The following is a 21,762-nucleotide window of genomic DNA, read 5'->3' as shown; positions in this document are numbered from 1 at the left end:
ACAAATATCAAAGGGAATTTGGCCCAGGTGGTATTTTTAGATGCAGGGATTCAGTCCTAAAAAGGCTTTCTACAGAAAGGAAAAATCCAAATATAATTCAAAATAATTTCTTTCAAGTTTGACTCTTGTGATAGATATCCCTTTGTCCACTGGCACAGCCAGCAGGGTATTCATCCCCAAGAAACAATAACACACAGAACCTATGAGCGACCCTTATGCTCTCTCAAGTTCTAATACTTTTCAGCCATAGGGACTTCCTCCTCTGGGTGGGGTTTCTGTGTATTCAGCCTTCCAAAAGAGCTCTCTTCCAATACCTTATTCAGTATTTTAAATTTATTCAATTTAAACACCCCTTGACGTGGTGTTTGTGAGGGCCCTCAGGATGAGGTGAGAGATGAGAATTTGACTCCATGTTCTCAGAGGCTGATTTATTATTTTATGATATTATATTAATGTATGCTATACTAAAACTATACTAAAGAAAGAGAAGGGATACATCAGAAGGCTTGACAAGAATGAAATAATAAAAACTCGTGACTGATTCAGAGAGTTCAACACAGCTGGCTGTGATTGGTCATTAATTAAAAACAATTCACATGGAACCAATCAAACATTGACCTGTTGGTAAACAATGTCCAAGCCACATTCCAAAGCAGCCATCAGATAATTATTGTTTTCATTCTTCTCTGAGGCTTCTCAGGAGGAAAAATCCTGGTGAAGGGATTTTTCAGAAAATATCATGGTGACACCTTGAAAAGAATTTTCCAATTTGTATGTAAACAAGATCTCCCTTTTTTTTGTTTGGCTTCCATCAGTTTCATTCAATGTCCCATAGTTTTTGTATAGAAACTGACCATTTGCCACACCATACCTGATTTTGCCAGTTCCATCACATGCCCCTTTTTCCACACTCAAACATCCTAACCTATCCAATCACTCATGAAAAGCAACTCCATTATTTCCTTCATGCATCAAAAGTTACCCCTTTTTTGCCTGCCTCTGACTCTTAAGGAAAAAAGACTACTTCATCACAATCCATTTAATCTCCTTTTCAGCCTCTTAAAGCTCTATCCCCAAAGTCACATTACCAGTAATTTCCTATGTATTTTGAAAATGTCTCCAGTATCCACAAGTGTTTGCACATGACGAAAAAAGGAAGTGTTGATATCAACATGACAATCTTCCTTCCAGATTTGGAAAACACAGTATTTTGGGAACTTATTTGACGTCTGTTTTCCCAATTTACTCCACACTCAAAACAGCTGATGCTGGCCTAGGGGATTGCTGAAATCTGAAGGAAGCTCAGTGCCCACTAATAAGAAAGGGAATGATACAGTTTAGTTAACAAACCAACTGCAAAACTGATGTGGACTTGAAACTTATTGCACAAGCTATTAAATCAGAAGCAATAGGTTTTAACCTCTGCTATTTTGTAGAGTACTGCAATATGAATTTAGGGAATTCTGGAAAAAAGCTGATGAATCAGTGCATGTAATATTAGCTTTTAATGCCTTCTTAACTCTGTGCTATTGTTGCTAAACTGGCCAGACAGCCCCAAAGAGCTTCACAATGAATTCATGATCATACATGATACCTACCAATCAGAGCAGAATATATCATCTTTAAGACAAAACTAAACCCAAAATATTATATGAAGCTTTTCCACAGGAACAAGTTCACATAGAAGGTAAAACTTTGCTTATGAAAGCAGACCAGATCTTCAAGCTTGTGGGAGGCCTGAGTTAAGATTACACACACTCCTCCATTAACCATATCCTTATCATGACTTCCTCACTCAGATGCAAGCTGGTGCAGCAAGCAAACTGATCCTTCTGGCTCATTTTATATCATTATATAGCTGCTTCTATCTAAAAACATTCAAAGTTACATGATATGGTTAGAAAAGTTAGTTATCTATTTTGACAGAGGCTGAACTCAATAAAAATCAGTGACTTCTCCCAGCTGCCAGCGAAGTCATCCGGGCACCTCGGTGTTTCTGTAATCCTGTGCAGAGCAAGGGTCAAATGGCTTCAAATTTCCACATCTACTATTAATGAAATGCATAAAAATGATTCAGGGGAGATTGTGGAATCCTTTCTATGCTAAATTTCATACAGCATTATCTCCTCATAAAAGTTCTTGGCACCACAAAGTCAGATTTCTCATCATGAAGACTAGTCCTATTGCCCAAGAGTGCTATACAGGGAATTAAAATCTGAAAGGATGAATAGCTCCCTAATAGTATACACTGATACAAATCTATTATTCTGCCATTACTTTGAATTCTTACTAAGTATGAAATAACATACATTGAGAAAATAGCAGTGAGGTAGATTTTTTCCCTTTAAATACACTGTCAGTTGTACCAGCCTGATAAATAAAGACCAACAAATCTAAATAATGACCACATATGGAACTGCAAATGTCTAATTGCCTTCTAATGTAACTTAGAACACAAAAAACAGTACAAGTAACTCTTCCTTCTGCCTAGCTAGTTCCTAGGCTCCATCAGAAAGACTGCCGTTTTCTCTCTTGAAAACTACCATGATACTTAGGTGAAGACAAGCCAGACCATATTATGAAGAGGAACTCCAAAGACACCCAATACTTCTGCTAAAGAAGACCTGATTATAATTTGAACTAGGAAATATGACAGACAATTTCTTCTACAAGAACAATTATGAACTTGGAACCAAGAAAAACAACTTACACAGGTGCAACTGACACAAGACTGTCAGTTCTCAGACCAGCTGATAAAATTTATGCCATGTCCTAATTTCTGCTGTAGACAAGTTATGAAATATCAAGAGCAGAAAATGGATTAAGTGATTTCTGTTCTTGGCCTCTTTTTTACCTGTTCTTTATTTGCCTGTTTTAGCTTTCAAGGAAGATGTACCTGAATGCAACCAAAAATATAAGAACAGTTTCATATTGAATGTGTTAATGTGTCAACCATTTGATTCTACTTCTCCAAGAAATGAACTTGCTGCACTCTTGAATGTTGCCCAGTAAGATTGTCCCATGAGAATAGTTTAAATTAAGCAAGGTTGTGTTCAAACAAGTCCTTAAATGGATCCTTCCAAAACTCCCAAGTATCTAAGTTTCCCATTTTCCATATAATTCCTTCCACTCTTTACTGAAACCTCTCCTAGTACACCAACAAGATCTTTGAACTCAAGGCACCAAAACTAACTATAGAGTTTTATTACTGGTCTCTCCAGAGCTGTTCTTAGAGGAGAAGACACCTCCCACAGCTACTTAATATTCCCCTTGAAAATAAATACAAGGATCATATTTTCGCTCTTGCCTACCACATCCCACTGCCAGATCTGGTTTATTCTTATTCTCCACATATTACAAGTACTTTTTGAGTAACTGCTTTGCATAGATACTTAAATAAATACCACATAAACATTATTTCCATCAATTTCATATTGCAATTTTTCTACACAGAGCAATTTCCTCCCCATCCATTTGCAGAATCTCCACATATAAAACCTCTTAACTGTTCAAAAAAACCCTCAGTACCAAAATGGTGGGATACATCAGATACTGATATTAAATGCTAGAATATTGACCAACACTTACTTTGGCAGGCTTGTTTGCATCAAAGCTGTTTTCTTTAAATTTCTCCTGCAGGGTCTCAGCTAGCCGGCAAAGCAAGGCACCATTATCCAATTTCTCCATAAAGGTTTCTGCTGTTATTTCTCTACCTGAACATTAAACAGAAAGTTAACATGGCAGAAAGCATGCAATGGTATAGACTGCATTTGAGTAAAAAGATAAATTAAAAAAAAAAAAAAAAAACAAAAAAAACCCCAAAAACTGAATAAAGCTTTAACTGAAAAACTTGCATTACTTTGAATATTTTATGAATAACCTCCATACTACTTTACTGGTAGATATACAGAAAATTATGAAAGAAACCCCATGCTTTCTTTGGGAAGGCATGTGATATTTAAAAATAGTTCTAGCATATCCAACCCTGTGTATTTCACTTTACTTATGAAGATCCAGTGCTTTGAACATAATGTTTTAAAAGAGAGAGTACAGCAGGAAAATGGTTTACACCAGAGTGCGTGGGCAGTTATAGCATGAATTGCTAAGAGTTGATTTGTAACAGAAGTAGAAAACCATGTCAAAAAGGAAAGGGTGGTATATTTTTAGTAGACTCTTAAATCTTGATCCTTCAAGAAGTAGAGAAGACAGTGACTGCAATGCTCCTATGAATGTTCTTTTTCAGAAGAAAAGTTAGGTACATAACAAAATAATGGAGAGTAAAACTTCATGTTATACATCTATTTGCCACACAGATCAAAATTTTCACTGAAAGAACAAACCTAAAATACCCTGCTTTTAAACTATATAAATTCTCATATCAGACTATATGGCATTACTTCAGCTGCCAGGAACTGTCCCCTCTTCTATAGCTGCCCAGACAAGTTTGCATAACAATGAAATCACATCCCCCTGGAAGAGGGGATCACATGAGCCATGAGGAGATTGCATGCTGACCCCAGATGGGAAGGGAATTATTTACCATCCCAGACTAAACTTCCAGGATCTTAACATAATCTTCAGTAAAAATATCCCTATTTCCTATTGAAGGTTTTTCATTTTCACATTCCTACTGAAATATTTCCCTTTACTTTGGACACTATGTTGATGAGCTGCTGTATTTTTCAGCCCTTTTAACTTCCACTCATATCAAGAGAAGATCAAGGAATAATTCTTGTTTTTCCAATTATGACAGCATTTTTTTTCCTCCAGTATTTAAATATGCCATTTAGGAAATAACACTACTAACTAATTTTTCACAGGCTGTTGCACAGCATGCATTAGCAACAACAGTCTAATGTGCCAAAAAAAGAAAAAAGAAGAATATTTAAAAACTGAAGTGAGACTGGTTTCTCATCCCATCCACATCGACTCCTGCTTCCATGAGATGTCTGGAAACTGCAAATATTAATCTATTTAGAACAGCTTCACTGCAATTTCTTGTCAAGCAAAATAGGAAAAGTGAAGCTTTCCCATATCTTTTTGCTAAGAAGAGAGGGGAAAAATAACATTCAAAAGTAACAAAAATGAAGTATATGCATTAGTACTGAATTTCTTGCTGATACACTGTAACCTGATACTCCATGTCACAATACTGAATATAGCAGCATTATAAAGCAGTAAGATTTACAAATGCTATAGGAAAGCTGGCTTCTCTAGGCCTTTGTCTGAAAACTTTGAGATACTTTAGCATCTTTTGGGCAAAACCAGTTTGGTAGGTTAAGATAAAAATGATAAAGATTGTTGCAGCAAACCATCTTCAGATACAGCACACTTCTGTTTTTCATTGAAGCTAACCTTGTTTTTTTCTATCACCTTTTACTTCAGAAATATCTTTTTAACCTGAAGATTTTCTGTTTTATTCCCACTTGATTCTGTTTGCCATGTAGCCCACTTTACAGCTCCTGTATGCATAAATGATTTCTCCAGGCAAAGGAGCAGTGGCAGCAGTGCAGACAGGCAGTTAGCTTATGCCTAACTGATAATATTTTTGCCATATCTCCAGATTAAATGAAGCCAGGAATGAAACTATAATAGCCCAGACATAAAAAACCTGAACAGCTCAGCATCTCAAAAGACTTTGCCACCATTCTAGCCTACATATTTTCCCATTTGCCCCATCAGCATTTTTATAAAATGCTCTAAAGCCACTAGAAAGCTAAATTTTAAAAATAACTATGCTTCAGGAACTGCTTGAGTATTAATTTTTATAATACACTCCTCTTCTAAAAAAATTATTTCAAGTATCTTTAACAGACTACAAATTTTTATTTTGCTTTGCAACACAATTTTCTCACAAACACAAGCAAAACCCCCCCCACATTCTACATAACTCTTCTGTTCTATGATATACACATGCATCATTTCATAATAATAGAATGTTATAAAACCCTTAAAACTTATTTATCAATATTTTCTTTTTAGAAAGATATAAAAGAATTTGGTTATCTTCTTCTGCTATTGAACAATATATTTATATTACTTTAAATGCTGAATTGCATTAGCAGTTTGGTCACTGCATACTGTACACTAAACTGGATTATTTGAGTTCTATTTGCCTTTATGAAATCTGAAAGAATGAGTTTTGCATTGAACATCTGTCTCCAATGAAAAGTATATTAGGTGTCAGCTTTCAGTTCACTGTATTTTATGGCTTCATAAGGTGGCATTTCTTTGCTGAAACAGACACGCTGACATATTTAACAGTAGAAATGTATTGATTCAAGTAAGAGTAATGTTCATAACCTGAGGAAAAAAACTGCTCCATGTATTTGTGTGGAAAAAACATCAAACTCCATTAAAAATGTACAACTCCCCCTACAATTACCAGAAAGCAGTTGCAATGTTTTTATAGAATGGTAATAACATCAAGTATAATAAAACAACAACACTGCAAGTATGAGAAGAAAATCCAGGAATACGAAGGATTTCAGAAACCTCTCAAGGGCTGCCTACCCTCTCTTTACCACAACCACCAGAAAAAGTCCCCTCAAAAAGTCAAACAGATGCACCTGAACCACTTGCAAACTGTGAGCAACTATCTGTAAGGTCACCCAGTGCTGGGGGACCCCATAAAACCAGACTGGAGGTCCCTGAAAAAATAATGGGAGAGTTCATGCCTTGGGTGTGTGCCCAAGAGGCTGAAGATAAAGTTTTCATTACAGGTCTCAGACATTCAGAAGAAGAGATGGACCTAAAAACCCAGGTACCCAATTCTAGTCAATTCCTCTATCACACTTGGGGCAATAACTACAGGGCAAGACTGACTCCAGCCTCACAACTTGCTGATGGACTATTTTAATTGTATATTTTGTGTAGTAACACAAAACTAGTAGTTTACAAATAGAAATATTTCACTCAAGTCAATCTCTGAAACATCTACAATACTGAGGCCCTACTGAAACAATTGCTCCTGACCCTCTCAATTCCCATGGCATATAAATGCAAGAAAACAAAATGTGATAAAAATAAAGAAAACCAAGGCCAATGACTATGCATATATAAAGCTGGTTCTTTTCTGATAAGACTGCTCTGTTGCCTACAATAATTGACAGTAGGAGACATGATTTTGAAAGCATTGAGACATTAATACTTACTTGAAATGGGACATAAAAATTTCAAAGGCATGCCGATAATAAAAAAAATTATAAAGCAACTCAACTAAGTAAAAAACTATATCAGTGCCAGTAGAATCACTGGAGGTATCAGTACTGTGAATACTGTGAACCTGTGAAATACAGGTTTTAATTGTCTGAATATCAAGGTATTTCTTGATATTCAGACAATTAAAACCTGTATTTCCCACTGGATCAATCTGAACAAACTGAAGTTGAAAAATACACGTTCTGTTATAGAATGCTCTTAGGCAACAAGGTGAGCAAGAACACTAAGCTGACACAGATTTAATTCAGAATCAAAGAAAGACTGTTTTTTTGCAGAAGACTCATCATTCTCCAACTTCAAACTGTACACCTCCTTCAACCTCTTAAACACTTAGCCTTGTCTTCAGCTTGATGCCTCTCCTAACATCCTCACCTCTGTTCCTTTCCTCCAAGCCTCCCTCACTTTTGCACCCAAGCAACTTTTACATGCATCAAACCATGTTCAATATTTACATGTCCAATTTCTCAGCATCTTGCATTCCCTGGCCCCTCAGCTATGAGCTTCTGAAGCCCTCTTCTGTTAAGAGGGCTCAGGACTGAAACCTTGGAACCCAACATATGCCTGAGGTGTAGTCAGTCCCATGTGCTAAATGAAGCTGGATGGAATAAAAAGACAATATAACCCTCGGCAGCTCGTAAATAAACTCTGGGAATGGGGAAAAAGATTAGAGGTCCACACAACTGCCCAAGAGGAAAAAGGGAAACCTAAACTACAGGCTGGCGAGGAGGCCCTCTCCTCCTCATGTCAGCCATTCTGCTTCTGCTTCACTGGAGAGTAAAGCAAACAAGCAAATCTTTCAAATTGCCATTTTGCCTCTACTAGAAGAGTTCTGTGGCCCAAGTGTGCTAATTCCCATATGCAGCTTGCTCAGGGTGGAATAGAACTTTTTCAGTGTCCACAAGAACATTCTACTAAAGTAAGTATACATACAATCTACCAAATTTGGAGTTTGTCAGAAGTGAAAGCATTCCCAAGTGCTTCACCAGCTCTATACCTAATAGAAACAAGGCTCAGAGATCATTATGCCTTGTAAATCAGCTAGATTAACATATCTTGTTATCTTTGTCGCTGCCACTCTTGACTGAGACACCAAAGCTCAACAGAGAGAAGCAAGGACAGGAGACACAACATCCATGGCTACCATCTTCCTTTCCAGCAGACAAACCACAACACTGACGTGTCCCGCTTTGAAAATGCTCTAAGGTACAATATCATATGAGTTAATCCTATCTGACACATGGATTTCATCTGCAGTGTCCTTTTTCCATCCCCCAGACAGCTAAAATCTATTCAGCAATGGAGCTGTAAAGATGAGCTGTCCTCTCAGAAGCTCTGAGTTTCTCTGACATGGTTCCAAAAAATAATTAGCAAAGTGCACACAAAAGTACTGGTGATTACTAAACAAAAACCCCCACAACAATGTCCATGCTAAATTAAGTATGCAAAGTCTCAGGATTAAAAATTCTCCCAACGTTATTTTCCAGCTGCACTATGTATCTCACTTTTCTAATTTATCAATTGGGTAAGGTCAAATTCTAGCTATTCCTGCTTTCTATCTGATATCAAAACACTTCATTCATATTATAAAGTGCAACATCCCAATAATGATTCCCAGCTTGGTTTTGAACCCACATCAGGCTATGCTGCTGCAAAACCAACACCATTCCAACTTCCAGTAACACCGTATAGAACATAACTGTCTCTCCACAAAAATCTCCTAAAAAACTATCCCTTGATCAAACTACCTCAAAGAGTTTCAGCCCTGTATTTGCCTAAAATACTATTTTTTAATCTATTTTATTTGAAAATATTATGTGTCCTTGTTGAGTCCTAGTACAGATGAATGACAAAATATAAATTAAACAAACCAGCAAAAATTAAATGAAATGCATATTAATTTCCTTTACGAATTGAGGAATCTTACTGCATGAAAACTGCAATAAGGCCACTTACAATGAAGCCACAGAAGTCACAGACAGAGCAAGCTAGGGTGTGGATACACACAGTATTATCTGCTCCGTGTTGCTTGCATATCTATGCATGTAAAGATCTACTGAGCATTAATTCAAAATACATTGCTTCTTCCACACAGACAGGAAAAATCCCAAAACAAACAAAAAAAGCCTTCCATATTCTTCTATCCTTTTGGATGCCGAAAAATGCATGCTGTATATTCATTTCTATTTTACTGCACAGCAGCATCCTCACACATACCTTCTCTATTTAAAGTTTGTCCAAATTATGCAGTAATTAAACAAAATTTGAATTCTGAGTTAATATACTCTTATGAATAATTATTTTAATTCACACCTCATTTATTTTTAATGTGAATTTTAATTTGATTGAATTATTAATTTGAATAACAATGTCTACATAGGAATTCAAAGCACTCTAACAAAACACTATAATTTCAATTCATCAGCACAAACTCTGAGAAAAGGAGAGCTTGGTGCAAGAAGGTGTGGGGGAATGCATTAAGCAAATGAGCTGTATACGCTGCTTAATTAAAAGAAGGTTGTGCCCATTTAGTCCTGCAGTGCAGAACTTGGTGTCCATATGAAAAATCAGATATTTAATTACAGTTGGCATTTCAGAACCTCCTGCTGGTTGCTACTTTCTTGCTCAAAGAGTGACCTCATTCCTAAACTTATCACTGGGAGAACTCTGTTACAAACTGCAAGCAATCTTCTATTTGTTCTTGAGTGGATCACTAAAACTTCATTGTTCAAAACATTTAAACAATATATTGAATCCTTAATGGAATGTGCAGCTTCCAATTCAAAAAACGGTCACTTGGATTACTGTCTTGTGATAATTGGAATGAAAAGTTCTGAATTTTGCTCTGGTTTTGCATAGATAATTTTATATTCAAAACATATTATTTTAAATGGAAGTACCATACAAATAAATAATTTAAAACACCTGCCACTTTTCCAGTTGTGGATTCATAACTCAACTTAAAAATAGGTATTGTCTACCTGCAGGATATTGTGTTCTATTGACATTGTGCTTATTGATCACATCAGTCATAACATAAGTGATATTTCCTTTTCTTTCTCTTAAAAAAGAGGAAATAAAGCAATATAGAATGTGCTGATGAAAGACACTGGTTATACTCTGTTACTGTATGGTATCACTGAGATGGTTTAACTACAGCATTTGCCATGACAAGACACTGCCCACGTCTCACCAGAACAGATTTTCAGAATTTTTTTTAAATTAAATAAATCCTCCAAAACCATGCACACCAAATTTTCTTCCAAAATCCCATCAAATAAGGTTTCATGTAAACATAGCTTCTGAAATATTTTTCTTCTCTTTATTTAATGAGATGTCTCCCTTATGGATGAGGTATTCTCTAAGTCATCTATTTCTTTGGTAGTAGCCTCTGTATTTACAGAGATCACATAAAAAATATTTTTCCCTGAGTGCTCTCAGGAAACAACATACTATTTCCTAGCTTATAATTTCTAAATTCCACCTTCTTGAATAATTTGCACATCTCTTTCCTTCTTGCCAGGAACAATCTCATTTGCTCTTTTTTTTTTTATGTACCTGATTTTTTCCCCTCAATTTTGGTTTGCATCCTCTTCTGAAAACAGCAAGCTTTGTCTTCACACACCAAGATGCACACCAGTAAATCTCTAGGTCCCAGCTATGCTAGGTCAAACCCCTCTATGCACAGGCTACCACAAGTCTCAGCATGCATTGCCTTGGGCAGCAATTATAATTACTTGACCACTTGGTCAGAGAAGAGCTATTAAATGGTATCTCCTGCTCAAGACACTCACTACACCATACTCTTCAGGAGGCCTATCAATAAAAACGGAAGACATAGGTGAAGGCAGCAATCAGTATTATTCAGCTTAGTGGTACAGGTACAGAAAATACATGCAAAAAAAAAAAAGAAATTTGAAAGAAAGCTAAACACAGAATGTATAATGTTCAGTTATGCTACTCACAGAAACACAATGGAGGCAAATGAGTCCTCAGCTTTTCTGACCTTGCTAATATTTGTGTTACATGACGGTAGCTACGTAATCATAAGTTGATTTTTGAAACACAAAGAAATCTGAATCCCCAGCTAACAGTGAAAGGAGCTCTCACACTGCCCAGCAGGTGCATTCCATCTTGCTGTACCTTACCCAGTAGGTTTGTGAGCCAGAGGGCCAAATCCTCCTTCATTGGCAGCAAGTTGGCCTCGTGTCGGCTGGCAAGCCACTGGCTGTACTGGTGCATGTCAGAGAGGCCAGGCCCTCGTGCCTTCGGGCTCAGGGCAGTGCACATGGCTTATCCTCTCGTCCCCTGTTCACAAAATTATCTAAAAAGGAAAAAAAAAAAAAAGAAAATAGTTCTTCATTATACCAATTAAAGTCTGACGCACGCCATTTTTAGAATTGTAGGAAATAATCCCAACCAGCATATAATGCCCATCTCTGGAAGTGTTCAAGGCCAGGTTGGACAGGTCTTTGAGCGTGCTGGTCCAATGGAAGGTGTCCCTGCCATGGTAGGGAAGGGGTTGGAATGAGGTGTCTTTAAGGTGCCTTCCAACCTGAACCATTCTGTGATTCAATCATGACAACATTAATCATGTGCCTAAGAAGTCAGATATCAGACAAACAGAGGTGGATCTAACACATGGTCACACACACCAGTGACCAAAACTTTGTTTTGTTAATGGATTTTTTTTTGTAAGTGATTAAAACATACAGACAAATGTTAACCTTGTTTGTACTCACCAAGCTACATGCTGCCAACACAACAAAATGTTCTGTAAGGAATTATTAAAATCAAATGAAAATAAACATTTTGCACAAAGCTAACAACTCACTATGATGCCTGACCCAACACCCAATACCAATTCAGATTAACTGGAGAACTTCAGAGATTTTTGGACCATGCCCAGGAAAAACATGGCAACAAGCAAATTGTGCTCCTACAGCAAACTTATCAACAATTAATAAATGCTGTAACGAAATGGAAACAGTCTATTCTACAGCTTCAAAATTATTCAAGGAAAAACTACACAGAATATATTGACTCAATAGCATTGTTTCTTAAGAAAGCAGCAGAACAGCTAGTGTTGGTCACTCACTTGCCACTTCCCAAATTTTCCTCTGCTTCAGTGATGACTTACTGAAACGTCTCAGGTAAGACAACTAATTTTTAACACATGATGTGTTAAGCATTGTCAATCACAGGAGCCACTGCTGGAGCTATCTCTGTGCCTCAAGGGCTAGTTCTCCACCTGAGGCAGAAGTGTGCAAGGTTATTTTTCCCTCTCTGAAAGAATCTTGTAGCAATTGTAGCAGTGAGCTGAAATACTTCCTTGCCTGGTAGGCTGTAGCCTACCCCAACCAGCAGACACAAGGTTGTCACTGACATATTTTAAGAAAATCCTTTTGCTAGGACTTTTCTCCTGAGGAGCTGAGAGGCCTCAGAAATGAAATGTAAACAATGATTATCTGCTGGCTGTGGAATGTGGTCTGGAGATGGTTTACCAACAGGTGCATCTTTGATTGGTGCCATGTGAATTGTTTTTAATTAATGGCCAATTACAGCTAGCTGTGTCGGGACTCTGAGTCTGTCATGGGTTTTTATTATTCATTCTTGTTAAGCCTTCTGATGTCTCCTTTCTTTCTTTAGTATAGTTTAATATATCATTTTCTTTAATATAATATATATCATAAAATAATAAATCAGCCTTCTGAAACGCGGAGTCAAGATTCTCATTTCTTCCTCGTCCTGGGGACCCTCAAACACCACCACACAAGCTCTTGTACAGGTGGCACCAGCAAGACATGAAGTGAATGTGAGACCCACAAGGAAGAGTCCTTTGCCTATTCTCCACACCAATTGTACTAAGACATATCAACTGCCTTCAATTTATGAACCTGCAAACGCTTTCCCTCTGTCCTTTGCATACCTTTCATACCAGGTAAGAGATATTTGTGACCATAAAAACAACAGCAGAAAAAAAGAACAATTTATTATACTATCCATTGTGGTCTGAATAACAAAAATACTGAAACCAATTTCTATGTCAAAAGAGACAATATTTACTAAATGTAAAAAAAAATAAAAATAAAAATTTAATTGCCTTTCCATAAAATTGTGATGTAACTGACTTTTCCTAATGTATGTAATGGTATTTGGAATATCTTAATACTTGTATTAAAATACTTCAGCATTTTTAACCTACTCTGTGTAAATAAACTCCGTGTTTGCAAAAAGGTCTGCATAAGCTCTTTTTGACAACACCTCACCCTAAGTCCTGAAGTTTAGCTTGCCCTTGAGATAGGCGCAGCTATCACTACAAATATACTTCTTATTGAAATTAGACAACTTTTTTTCAGTGAGGGAGAAGCAAAAACATACATAAAAAAGATTTATTCTCTTCTATAAACACATATTTCTGAATTATGAGTAGATTTTACATTTTTCTAACAAAAAAAAATCCTTCGGTATCAAAGTTTCTTTGAAGGCAGAGCATTTTAAAGCAGACTAAAGTACTTAACTCATGCACAGCTCTGTTGTGAAACTGACTTTGTAAAAATGTCAGTTTGGATTTATGGCTTCCGGGATAATTAAATTCAAATCATATCTGTTCATTTAGGGCAGGCAGCAAGGGAGGGGAGGGAAAAGACTTGGACTGTTAGCTCTGCAAAAATCAGTCAGGACTGTCACTCTCAAAATAGATTGATTCAGACTAGAAGCTACCAACAGCTAAGGAATTTCAATGACAACATATTTAGTTTCTCTACGTTACTCAGAACCACATAAATTACTCTTTCAAATCATTTTGGATAGAAACAGAGGCAAGACAGATAACTGACACCAGTTGTCATCAAAGATTACAGGGGAAAGATCAAGGATCTATCACATACTTGCTTTCCAGAAAGAGCCTTCAAATAATTTTGACCATTTTCTGGGGTCTATAACCTCCACTGATACAGTGAGAGCCAGAAGAAGTTTTTTTCTCTTGAATTACCATTGCAATGATACTGGTAAAATGCAAAAAAATGCAAAAAAATAAAAAGAAAAAAAAAAAAAAGAGAGAGAGTTCTTGTTCCTGAGTGTATGTATCTAAATATTTGGGAAAATCCTGCTATTTGTTTCTCTTTACATACAAATTGGAAAAATACAACAGAAAAAGCAGAACTATTTCACTAAAGGAACCAGTTATACCCTGCACCTCCTGACTGGGAAGAATTTCACATTTCATACATGCTTTGTGGAGGGAGTTAGACTGGATGACACTTGGAGGTGCCTTTCAACCCAAATATACTGTTATTTATATTTCATGGATGCTCAGAGCAGTATTAATCAGGAAACTCTACACAGGATGTGCCCTGCTAGAAGGGTAAAAATTGGCACACACACACTAAGCTGGGTTGTGAAGAAGAAAACAACAGCCTTTTCTTTCACCCCACTTCATCACTTCCAGGACCATGGATATGAAGTGCTCTATGGAAAGCTGGGGTTAATTAATCCCCAGCATTATAATAACACTATTATTATGACTGACTGTCATCCAGGCACAATACAGGCTGCTGACACTGGTGGGGCTGAAGGAATTCTAGGGTGTCAAAGATACATCTCTTTAAGACAAGATAAAAAAGAAGGAAGGCTTCGTAAACAGCTATATGGAAGCAGTCTGGGTTTCCACAAGTGTCTGTGGAAGAAGCATTGCAGTGTATTTACATCTCAGGCTTGTTTCTGTGGAAGTGCAGAGTAGAGAATTGGGGGAATAGGGATGTTATTTCAGTTTGCCTCTAAAATACAGCATTGTCTTTAAGGATATTTCATATTGACCTAACTCAGCAATCAGGCTGTGTAAAGTCCCAAGAAACTTTTGAGACTCATTCAGGGAAGCAAAGTGTGAGAACAAAGATTTTGGAGGATGAAAGGGTGCTTCAGTCTCATAGTAACTCTGGTAAGTAAGAAGAAAAAAGAGAGACAGGAAGGGTATTCTGAGTTTAAGGTGGTTTTCATATGACACATCCTCAGAATGAGAAACTGGAAAGATAACAAAAGCCAGACAGGCAGGTGACAAAATGAAGGTGAAAATGAGATGGAAATAGAGAAATAGAAATGCATTAATCATTTTCACTCTAGAAGGTGAAAATGATTAATGCATTTCTATACTGGGACTAGGTCTGCTTGAAATAAAGCCCTGAATAAAAATAATGTATGCACTAATTTGTGAAGAGGGCATGCAGAGTGAGGAACGAGAAAGTTAATACTGATGAAGAGCCTGAAGAATCACAGATAAATCACATACAAGCCAACCTTACCTCTGTGTAAATTTTCTTTGATTTCATTTCCAAAAAACCCCAAAATTTTTCACTTCTCCACTACTTTTCTGAAAAACTGCCCTACACTTCAGTAAAATCCACAAAATTCCTACCTTGGACTTTTAAAATTAATTATTAAAAAATTAAAATTCAGCTTCCAAGGAGCAGAGTATCTCCTGTCACAAACTCTACAAGTTATACTGGAGATCAGTTAACAAACTCCAAGCATCAGAAACTTTCAAGCTCTGAATTATCCTTCATGCAAACACTGATTGCTACTGAACCTGTTAAATTCAACTTAAGCCTTCACAACACTTCAGTACTGAAGTACCCAAGTTTCAATAAATAGTTCATCTACTTCATCAATTGTACTTTTTAGACACTTATTAGAACTTCATCACACAGTAGCTGGGATCCAGGAAGAAGCCAAAATGCGAGAGTTCTGTGAAGGCTACAGCAATGGAGTACTGAGCTCCTTCAAGATCTGTATGAAGAGTCTCCCTGTGGTGAAGGCCAGGCCCTTGTTTCATCACTCAGATACCTTCAAATCTCTTCCTTAAAATGTCTTAATATATTTATATTTTAGTGAACTGAAGAAAAGTTTGTTGACAATTTCTCAGTGAGGCCAGAGGGATGGACCAACTTGCATCAGAGGTGGACAGCAGCTTTTAAGGATACATCAGCACAGCTGAGGCAAGTCTCTGGCCCCAACAACTATTTCATCCTTTTCCTTTTGGCAGACAAAGTATGAACCAAGGAGCCAAAAAATATTGGGCTTCCTAATCTCACCATTTTCTAACAGCAACATCAAATCACCATATATACAGCTGTTTAAAACTAGCCAACACAAACATGACAAATATTTTATAGAATGTTGCACTCTCTGTAAACTGTTGAGGCTGACTTGATTTGCAGAAGCATTTTCAAAACTTACCTCTAAATGCTTTAAAGCAAGTACTTCCCCCTACTATTCAGAATGTAGATGAGGAACAGTCTTTGACTACTTTTCATCCTCTTTTGTTACAGTTCATATTTATGTAGCACAACCCTTTTTTTCAGCCTCTCTCAATGAGAGGAGGATGTCTCAAATTCTTAGCCTCATTGTCTAGATGAAGAATTCAGTGTGGGATGGTTTACAGTACACCCAGAAATGTGTATCACATTCAACACTAAAAGGTCCTGTTTCCTCTGCTTGCTCCTACTGAACAGTGAAGTTCTTATTTTGCTCTACAGTGGAGCATTTAGTTATCTGTTTATTGCAGTTCATTGCTTGTATTTTGCCAGCAGTGTAACCTTACACTATCTGGTGATTGTTATCAGTGATCATCAGGTGAAAGCAATGAGAATCAAACAAGTGATCTTCTGTGTTTCTACTGGCTTTTGTTGAGGTTAACGGGTAGGAAAAAAGGAATCAAGAATGATACACTGTACTCAAAACACACAGGAGGCAAAGACTGTTTAATCCAGAAAGTAAAACTGGATGCACAATGAAGCACTCAGTTGCAGATCCCCAGATTCAATTCCCTCTCCTATTCCAACCACCCTCCTTACCTGTAAAATTGTGATTATTTTCTTAAACCAAGTATCAAAAGGGAGGAAAAACTGTAAACATATAAAAGCTTGCATGTATGCATAGATGTACATACAAAGAAAACACATGTGCTCCAGCCTGCCAGATAATCATGTAAACCAATAAGTTTTTACTCCAATTTACCCACCCAGTTCCAGCAGATATGCGTAACAGCTTACACTGAGAAGCTGCTGGCTATGCAGGGCTCTCTGCACCACGAGTTTCACTGTCACTTCATCCTGGTTCCCAATTAAATGTGCATTAATTCTCAACCAAAAAGGGGCTTGAACCATTTCTTGCAGCTTGCTCCCACATAAAATCCTTCCAGGTCAGGAATGAAGAAGTCTTGCGGAGTCACTTGATCTTTATGACTTGACTTAAGAATTAGCATAGATGTGAAGTATCCAGTGAAACAAGCATTTTTCTTTGTATTCAGTTAGAAAACAATAAAAACAAGTTAAAGTGTCTATGGAGGGGGAAAATCTATCATAAAGCACATGCAGACCTCCCTCCAGCGACCAATCAAATCACCTCTGATGCAAAGGTGCTACGTGATGGGCCCTTTGCAGGAGAGCTGACATAAGAGCTGAAGGGACACTGTGACAGACACCAGGTTTGGCCCCCCAGGCACTCTTGCCCAGCAGACAAGGTCAGTGACTGGCTCTGTGCAGCTGGCAGCCAAACCAGAGCTACCCAGGACTGAACACCTGCACATATGCCAGCTCAGTGGCCCAGCCGCTCTAAAAGCTGGAACTACTGGAACAGAAGATGCCATAACTTTGCCTCAGACCCTGGGATCAAAGACTCTTTTTCATAAATCTGATCAGGATTAAATAGGCAGGCTTTGAGCTTGTGCAATGAAATTTGTTATAACATGACTGAGGAAGCACGTTAGCCACCAGTTGTAGAAGAAACTAAACATCACACACACAGCTGTGCAATTGCCCCACTGTCAATGATAGAGGAAACAGACACAACTTAGACAAGATCAGCAAGGTTTTCTCTGAAGGAACTGGAACTTGAGCACTAGCCTGTACATTGGCTTTGACAGAGGCGTATCAGCCATAAACACAGACAATCTCCTGCTGTCTCAGAGAGAAGGTAATGCTACTGGAAAGCAGCCAGCCTGGGAAGAGAGGAGACACAGGATCAAAAGCCAGAACAGAGCTCATGAGTGTATCTGGCAAGTGTCTCTGCTGGATCTCCCTGCTAGCTCTAATCACCTCAAGCAGATGGAAAAGAACAGAACTTTTGAAATTTTACTGGAGTTTAAATGGACTGCATGCATCATTCACTAACTGCAACACCAAGCTGAGTGCAAAAAAGGGGTAAGATTCAGTGTTCATAAACAGATTGAGCTGCAGAACAAAATGCATAATTGTGCAAGTAGAAATGAAGCTGCCCACAATTTGGGACTCATATTGCAATCACCACCTTCACATCATCAAGTGCCAGTTTTATAGACATGGCAGAAACAAGGATAAATACATTTTAAAACTTACTTCAGTTTTCCTGTCTCAGTGTTGACATATTTTTCAGATTTGGAGAGTATAATATCAGTTCATAGACTAAAGGATGCTCTTGTTTTTCCACATATATATACATATGTGTATATACACACATACATGCAGAAAGAGGGGAAAAAAGATACGTGAATGCCTTCCATTGAGAGCCACAAAAATAACTAAAAACTTTTCATTTTTTAATGTCAGGAAACTGTTTCCCACGGTGAGATCTGCTAGACAGTGGAATGACTTTCCCAAATGAAACTGTGAAAGCTCCTTTTCTTGAAATGCTAAAAATGGACTAAAAGAAACAGTAAGAAAAAACCCAGAGACTTGCCACTCACTGTTAGATGTTACTTACTCAGTCTTTACCACCTTCAATTTCCAGTTTACTACAGAAGAGTAATCACTCTCCTTTTGCCCTTTTACATGCATAAAAACAAACACAATCGTTTTTAAAGTCATTCTGCTACTACCTTGCATATTGTCTCTCCAAGAGCTATTTGCAGAGCCTTCCCTTCTATCAGAAACAACAGGTCATTCTTATCTGCATTATCATACAGGTACCTTACATCTAATCTTAACTTTGCCCACTACTATAAACAAGCAGATAAAACATGAGCTGACAAATGCAGCAGCATATCTTTATGAGGAAATTTAATTTTTCTAGATATTTTATTATCCTTATAAGCTATACCACAACCAATTTAGCCCAAGGTTTCTGAGTTTTCCCAGATTAACTTGGAACACACTGTACATTAGGAGCAGGGGGAGGGGCACTGAAGGGGAACCACCATCTGAAACTCGTTAGTCAATTAGAATTTTTCATGGCTTGCATCAAAATGTGACCTACACTGATAGAGTAAGTTTTAATCACAAGAAGCCTTTGTCCTTTACATTATGAATACACATTACAAGTGTGTGCAGCACTTTGAGGGGAGGATGGAGAGCCTGGCACATCAGCTTACCAACACTTTTTACCTGTAAGGAAGGCCCTTGGTCTGAGGCCAGACCAAAACAAAGTTAACTGCACTTTAAAACCTGTTCTAATCATCGGAAGCCTAGACATTCTCAGGACTATGCCTAGTAGAAACAATTTTATTGCCTTGATAACGTCTCCCTTACCAAAAGGAAAGCTGAAAGTCTTTCTCACACAGACAAACTGTATGCCCCTAGAGCAAAACTTTAGGAACATTCAATATCTACTTGCTCATAAAATTGTAACTTCTGGAAACTGAGCCTGATTCCTAACACTGTCCAAAACCTCTGCAGTTGACTCCTCTTTGCATGGCTCTTACTATATTTTTTTCTGATTGTTTAAGCAAAATGGCCATTAAAAAATAGTACAAAAGTTTCAACCCCCACCAGTTAGAAAATAAAATACATATTTAAACTGACATATCACATCTCACAAGGAGTAGAAGTATCTCTTGTGGTAAGGACACTATGCAGTACTATAAGCTGACTTCCAATCATCAGCTTTGCTTTTAATTATGATATTCCATTTCTAAATCCTGTCCTGAAATTAGTGTGAAGTTTAACTGAGAGGTGCAAAGTGGAGTTGAAGAAGTACTGTGCATAGTAAGTGTGCCAATTTAAATAAGACTGTAGGTAAAATAAATAAAGTAACCAAATAAGTCAGCAGGATAAAGTAAGTGGCAGCTAGAACTTGAAGATAATATTGACTCTTCAGCACTTCACCACCTTCACATAAGTTTGACCATGGTTCCAACAAGGGCAATATAATCCTGATAGATGGCTCATGGCACCATACAGTATAAATTCAGGAATGTCCTATTTAGAAACTTCCTATTAAATCACAATCCACGTCACAAAACCCTCATCAAACTGTTACATTTGGCACAGCATCCACTTTGCAACGAAACAAAAAACACATAATGCACATGGAAAACCGATAATAATTTGTTCATTTTCCATTGCAGAGTAATGTCAGAAGTATGTTGAAACTGCACTGGGGAGCCTGCAGTGCATCTGTCCTGCTGTCCCAGGAGCTGCACTCCCCCAGGAGCGCGCAGAGCCAGCAGGCTCAGATGACACCACTGCACCAGGATGTACACAGCAATCCTGGAAGACAGCAACTTTCATTACTCACACCTAGAACGTCAGTGAAGAAACAGAGCGAGCGGGTGTCACCATCGCACCGGGATGCACAGCAATCCCAGGTAACAGCAACCTTCATTGCTTACACCTAGAACGTCAGGGAAGAAACAGAGCGTGCAGAGCCAGCAGGCTCAGATGTCACCACCGCACCAGGATGCACACAGCAATCCCAGATAACAGCAACCTTCACTCCCTACATCTAGAACGCTCGCAAAGAAACAGAGCCTTCTTAAAAGCGAAACTCCGTCCCCGGAGATTTGAATCTAGAGCCTGAAGAGGAAACCAGGAGCCCTGGGCTAAGCAAGGGCGCCTTTTGGCACAAGAAGGGTCCCGTTCTCTATCCGGGGGCGGCGGAGGGGCCGGGAGCGCCCGGCGGAGCTCGGCCGCCTCCGCCCGCCGTTGCCGCAGCCCCGCACAAACCCGCCCTCCTCATCTCGCACCACCAGCGCCCCAGGGCTGCCCAGAGAAGCCATAAAGATAAACCAGAGGTTGAGGCCAGGGGTGAGCGCACTGTGAGTAAGAGCCACCCCCCATCCCTCCTTGCCCGCCCCGCTCTCACCCGCCGCGGAGTCCGATGCGTTTGTCCTCCTCGGGGCCCCTCCGCAGCCGGGCTGAGCTAATGGCTTTGCCATGAGTGCTGGAAGCGCTGCTCCCAGGTCTGCCCCTCGGGGGCAGGACCAAGCAAACCCGCCGCAGCCCCCGGCCCTCCGCGGGATGCCCGGGGCAGCCCGCCAGCAACCGTATCCTCACGGCGGCGAGGCCCGGGAGAGCCACGCGTGGATCTCCGCCACACACCCACGCACGCTCTCACTGCGCCTCCGCCATGCTTTCAAACTCCCACGGTAGAGAGCGGGAGGGAAAAACCCTCACCAAAGCCCCGCGACCCCACAAGCAGCCAGCAGCAGCAGCCACCCCCGCGGTGCCCGCCGAGCCGAGCCGGCTGCTCCCCCACGTACCCTTACAGCCTCCCCGGGACGGGGAACAAGGAAACAAAAGCACCTACTCCCCACCGAAGAGCCGCCGGGCAAAGATCACCTTCCCGCTTCGT

The 21,762-nt window shown here is 38.9% G+C and overlaps 1 protein-coding gene across 1 annotated transcript in view; it reads right to left on the bottom strand.

Annotated features, from left to right (window-relative positions):
- GAS2 (growth arrest specific 2) overlaps nucleotides 1–21,427 on the bottom strand; it is a 92,165-nt gene extending 70,738 nt beyond the window's left edge. The window contains exons 1-3 of the mRNA XM_054515172.1: nucleotides 21,274–21,427; nucleotides 11,367–11,542; nucleotides 3,589–3,713 (exon numbers count right to left, since the gene is read on the bottom strand). Coding sequence (XP_054371147.1) covers nucleotides 3,589–3,713; nucleotides 11,367–11,508 — 267 coding nt within the window. The 5' untranslated portion in view covers nucleotides 11,509–11,542; nucleotides 21,274–21,427. The remainder of the gene's footprint in view (nucleotides 1–3,588; nucleotides 3,714–11,366; nucleotides 11,543–21,273) is intronic.
- Between the last annotated feature and the right edge of the window lie 335 nt (nucleotides 21,428–21,762).

The sequence above is a fragment of the Molothrus ater genome, chromosome 6, assembly GCF_012460135.2.
Source record: "Molothrus ater isolate BHLD 08-10-18 breed brown headed cowbird chromosome 6, BPBGC_Mater_1.1, whole genome shotgun sequence".
NCBI lineage: Eukaryota > Metazoa > Chordata > Aves > Passeriformes > Icteridae > Molothrus > Molothrus ater.
The sequence above is the reverse complement of the archived record's forward strand: the minus strand, read 5'-3'. Positions and strand labels throughout refer to the sequence as shown.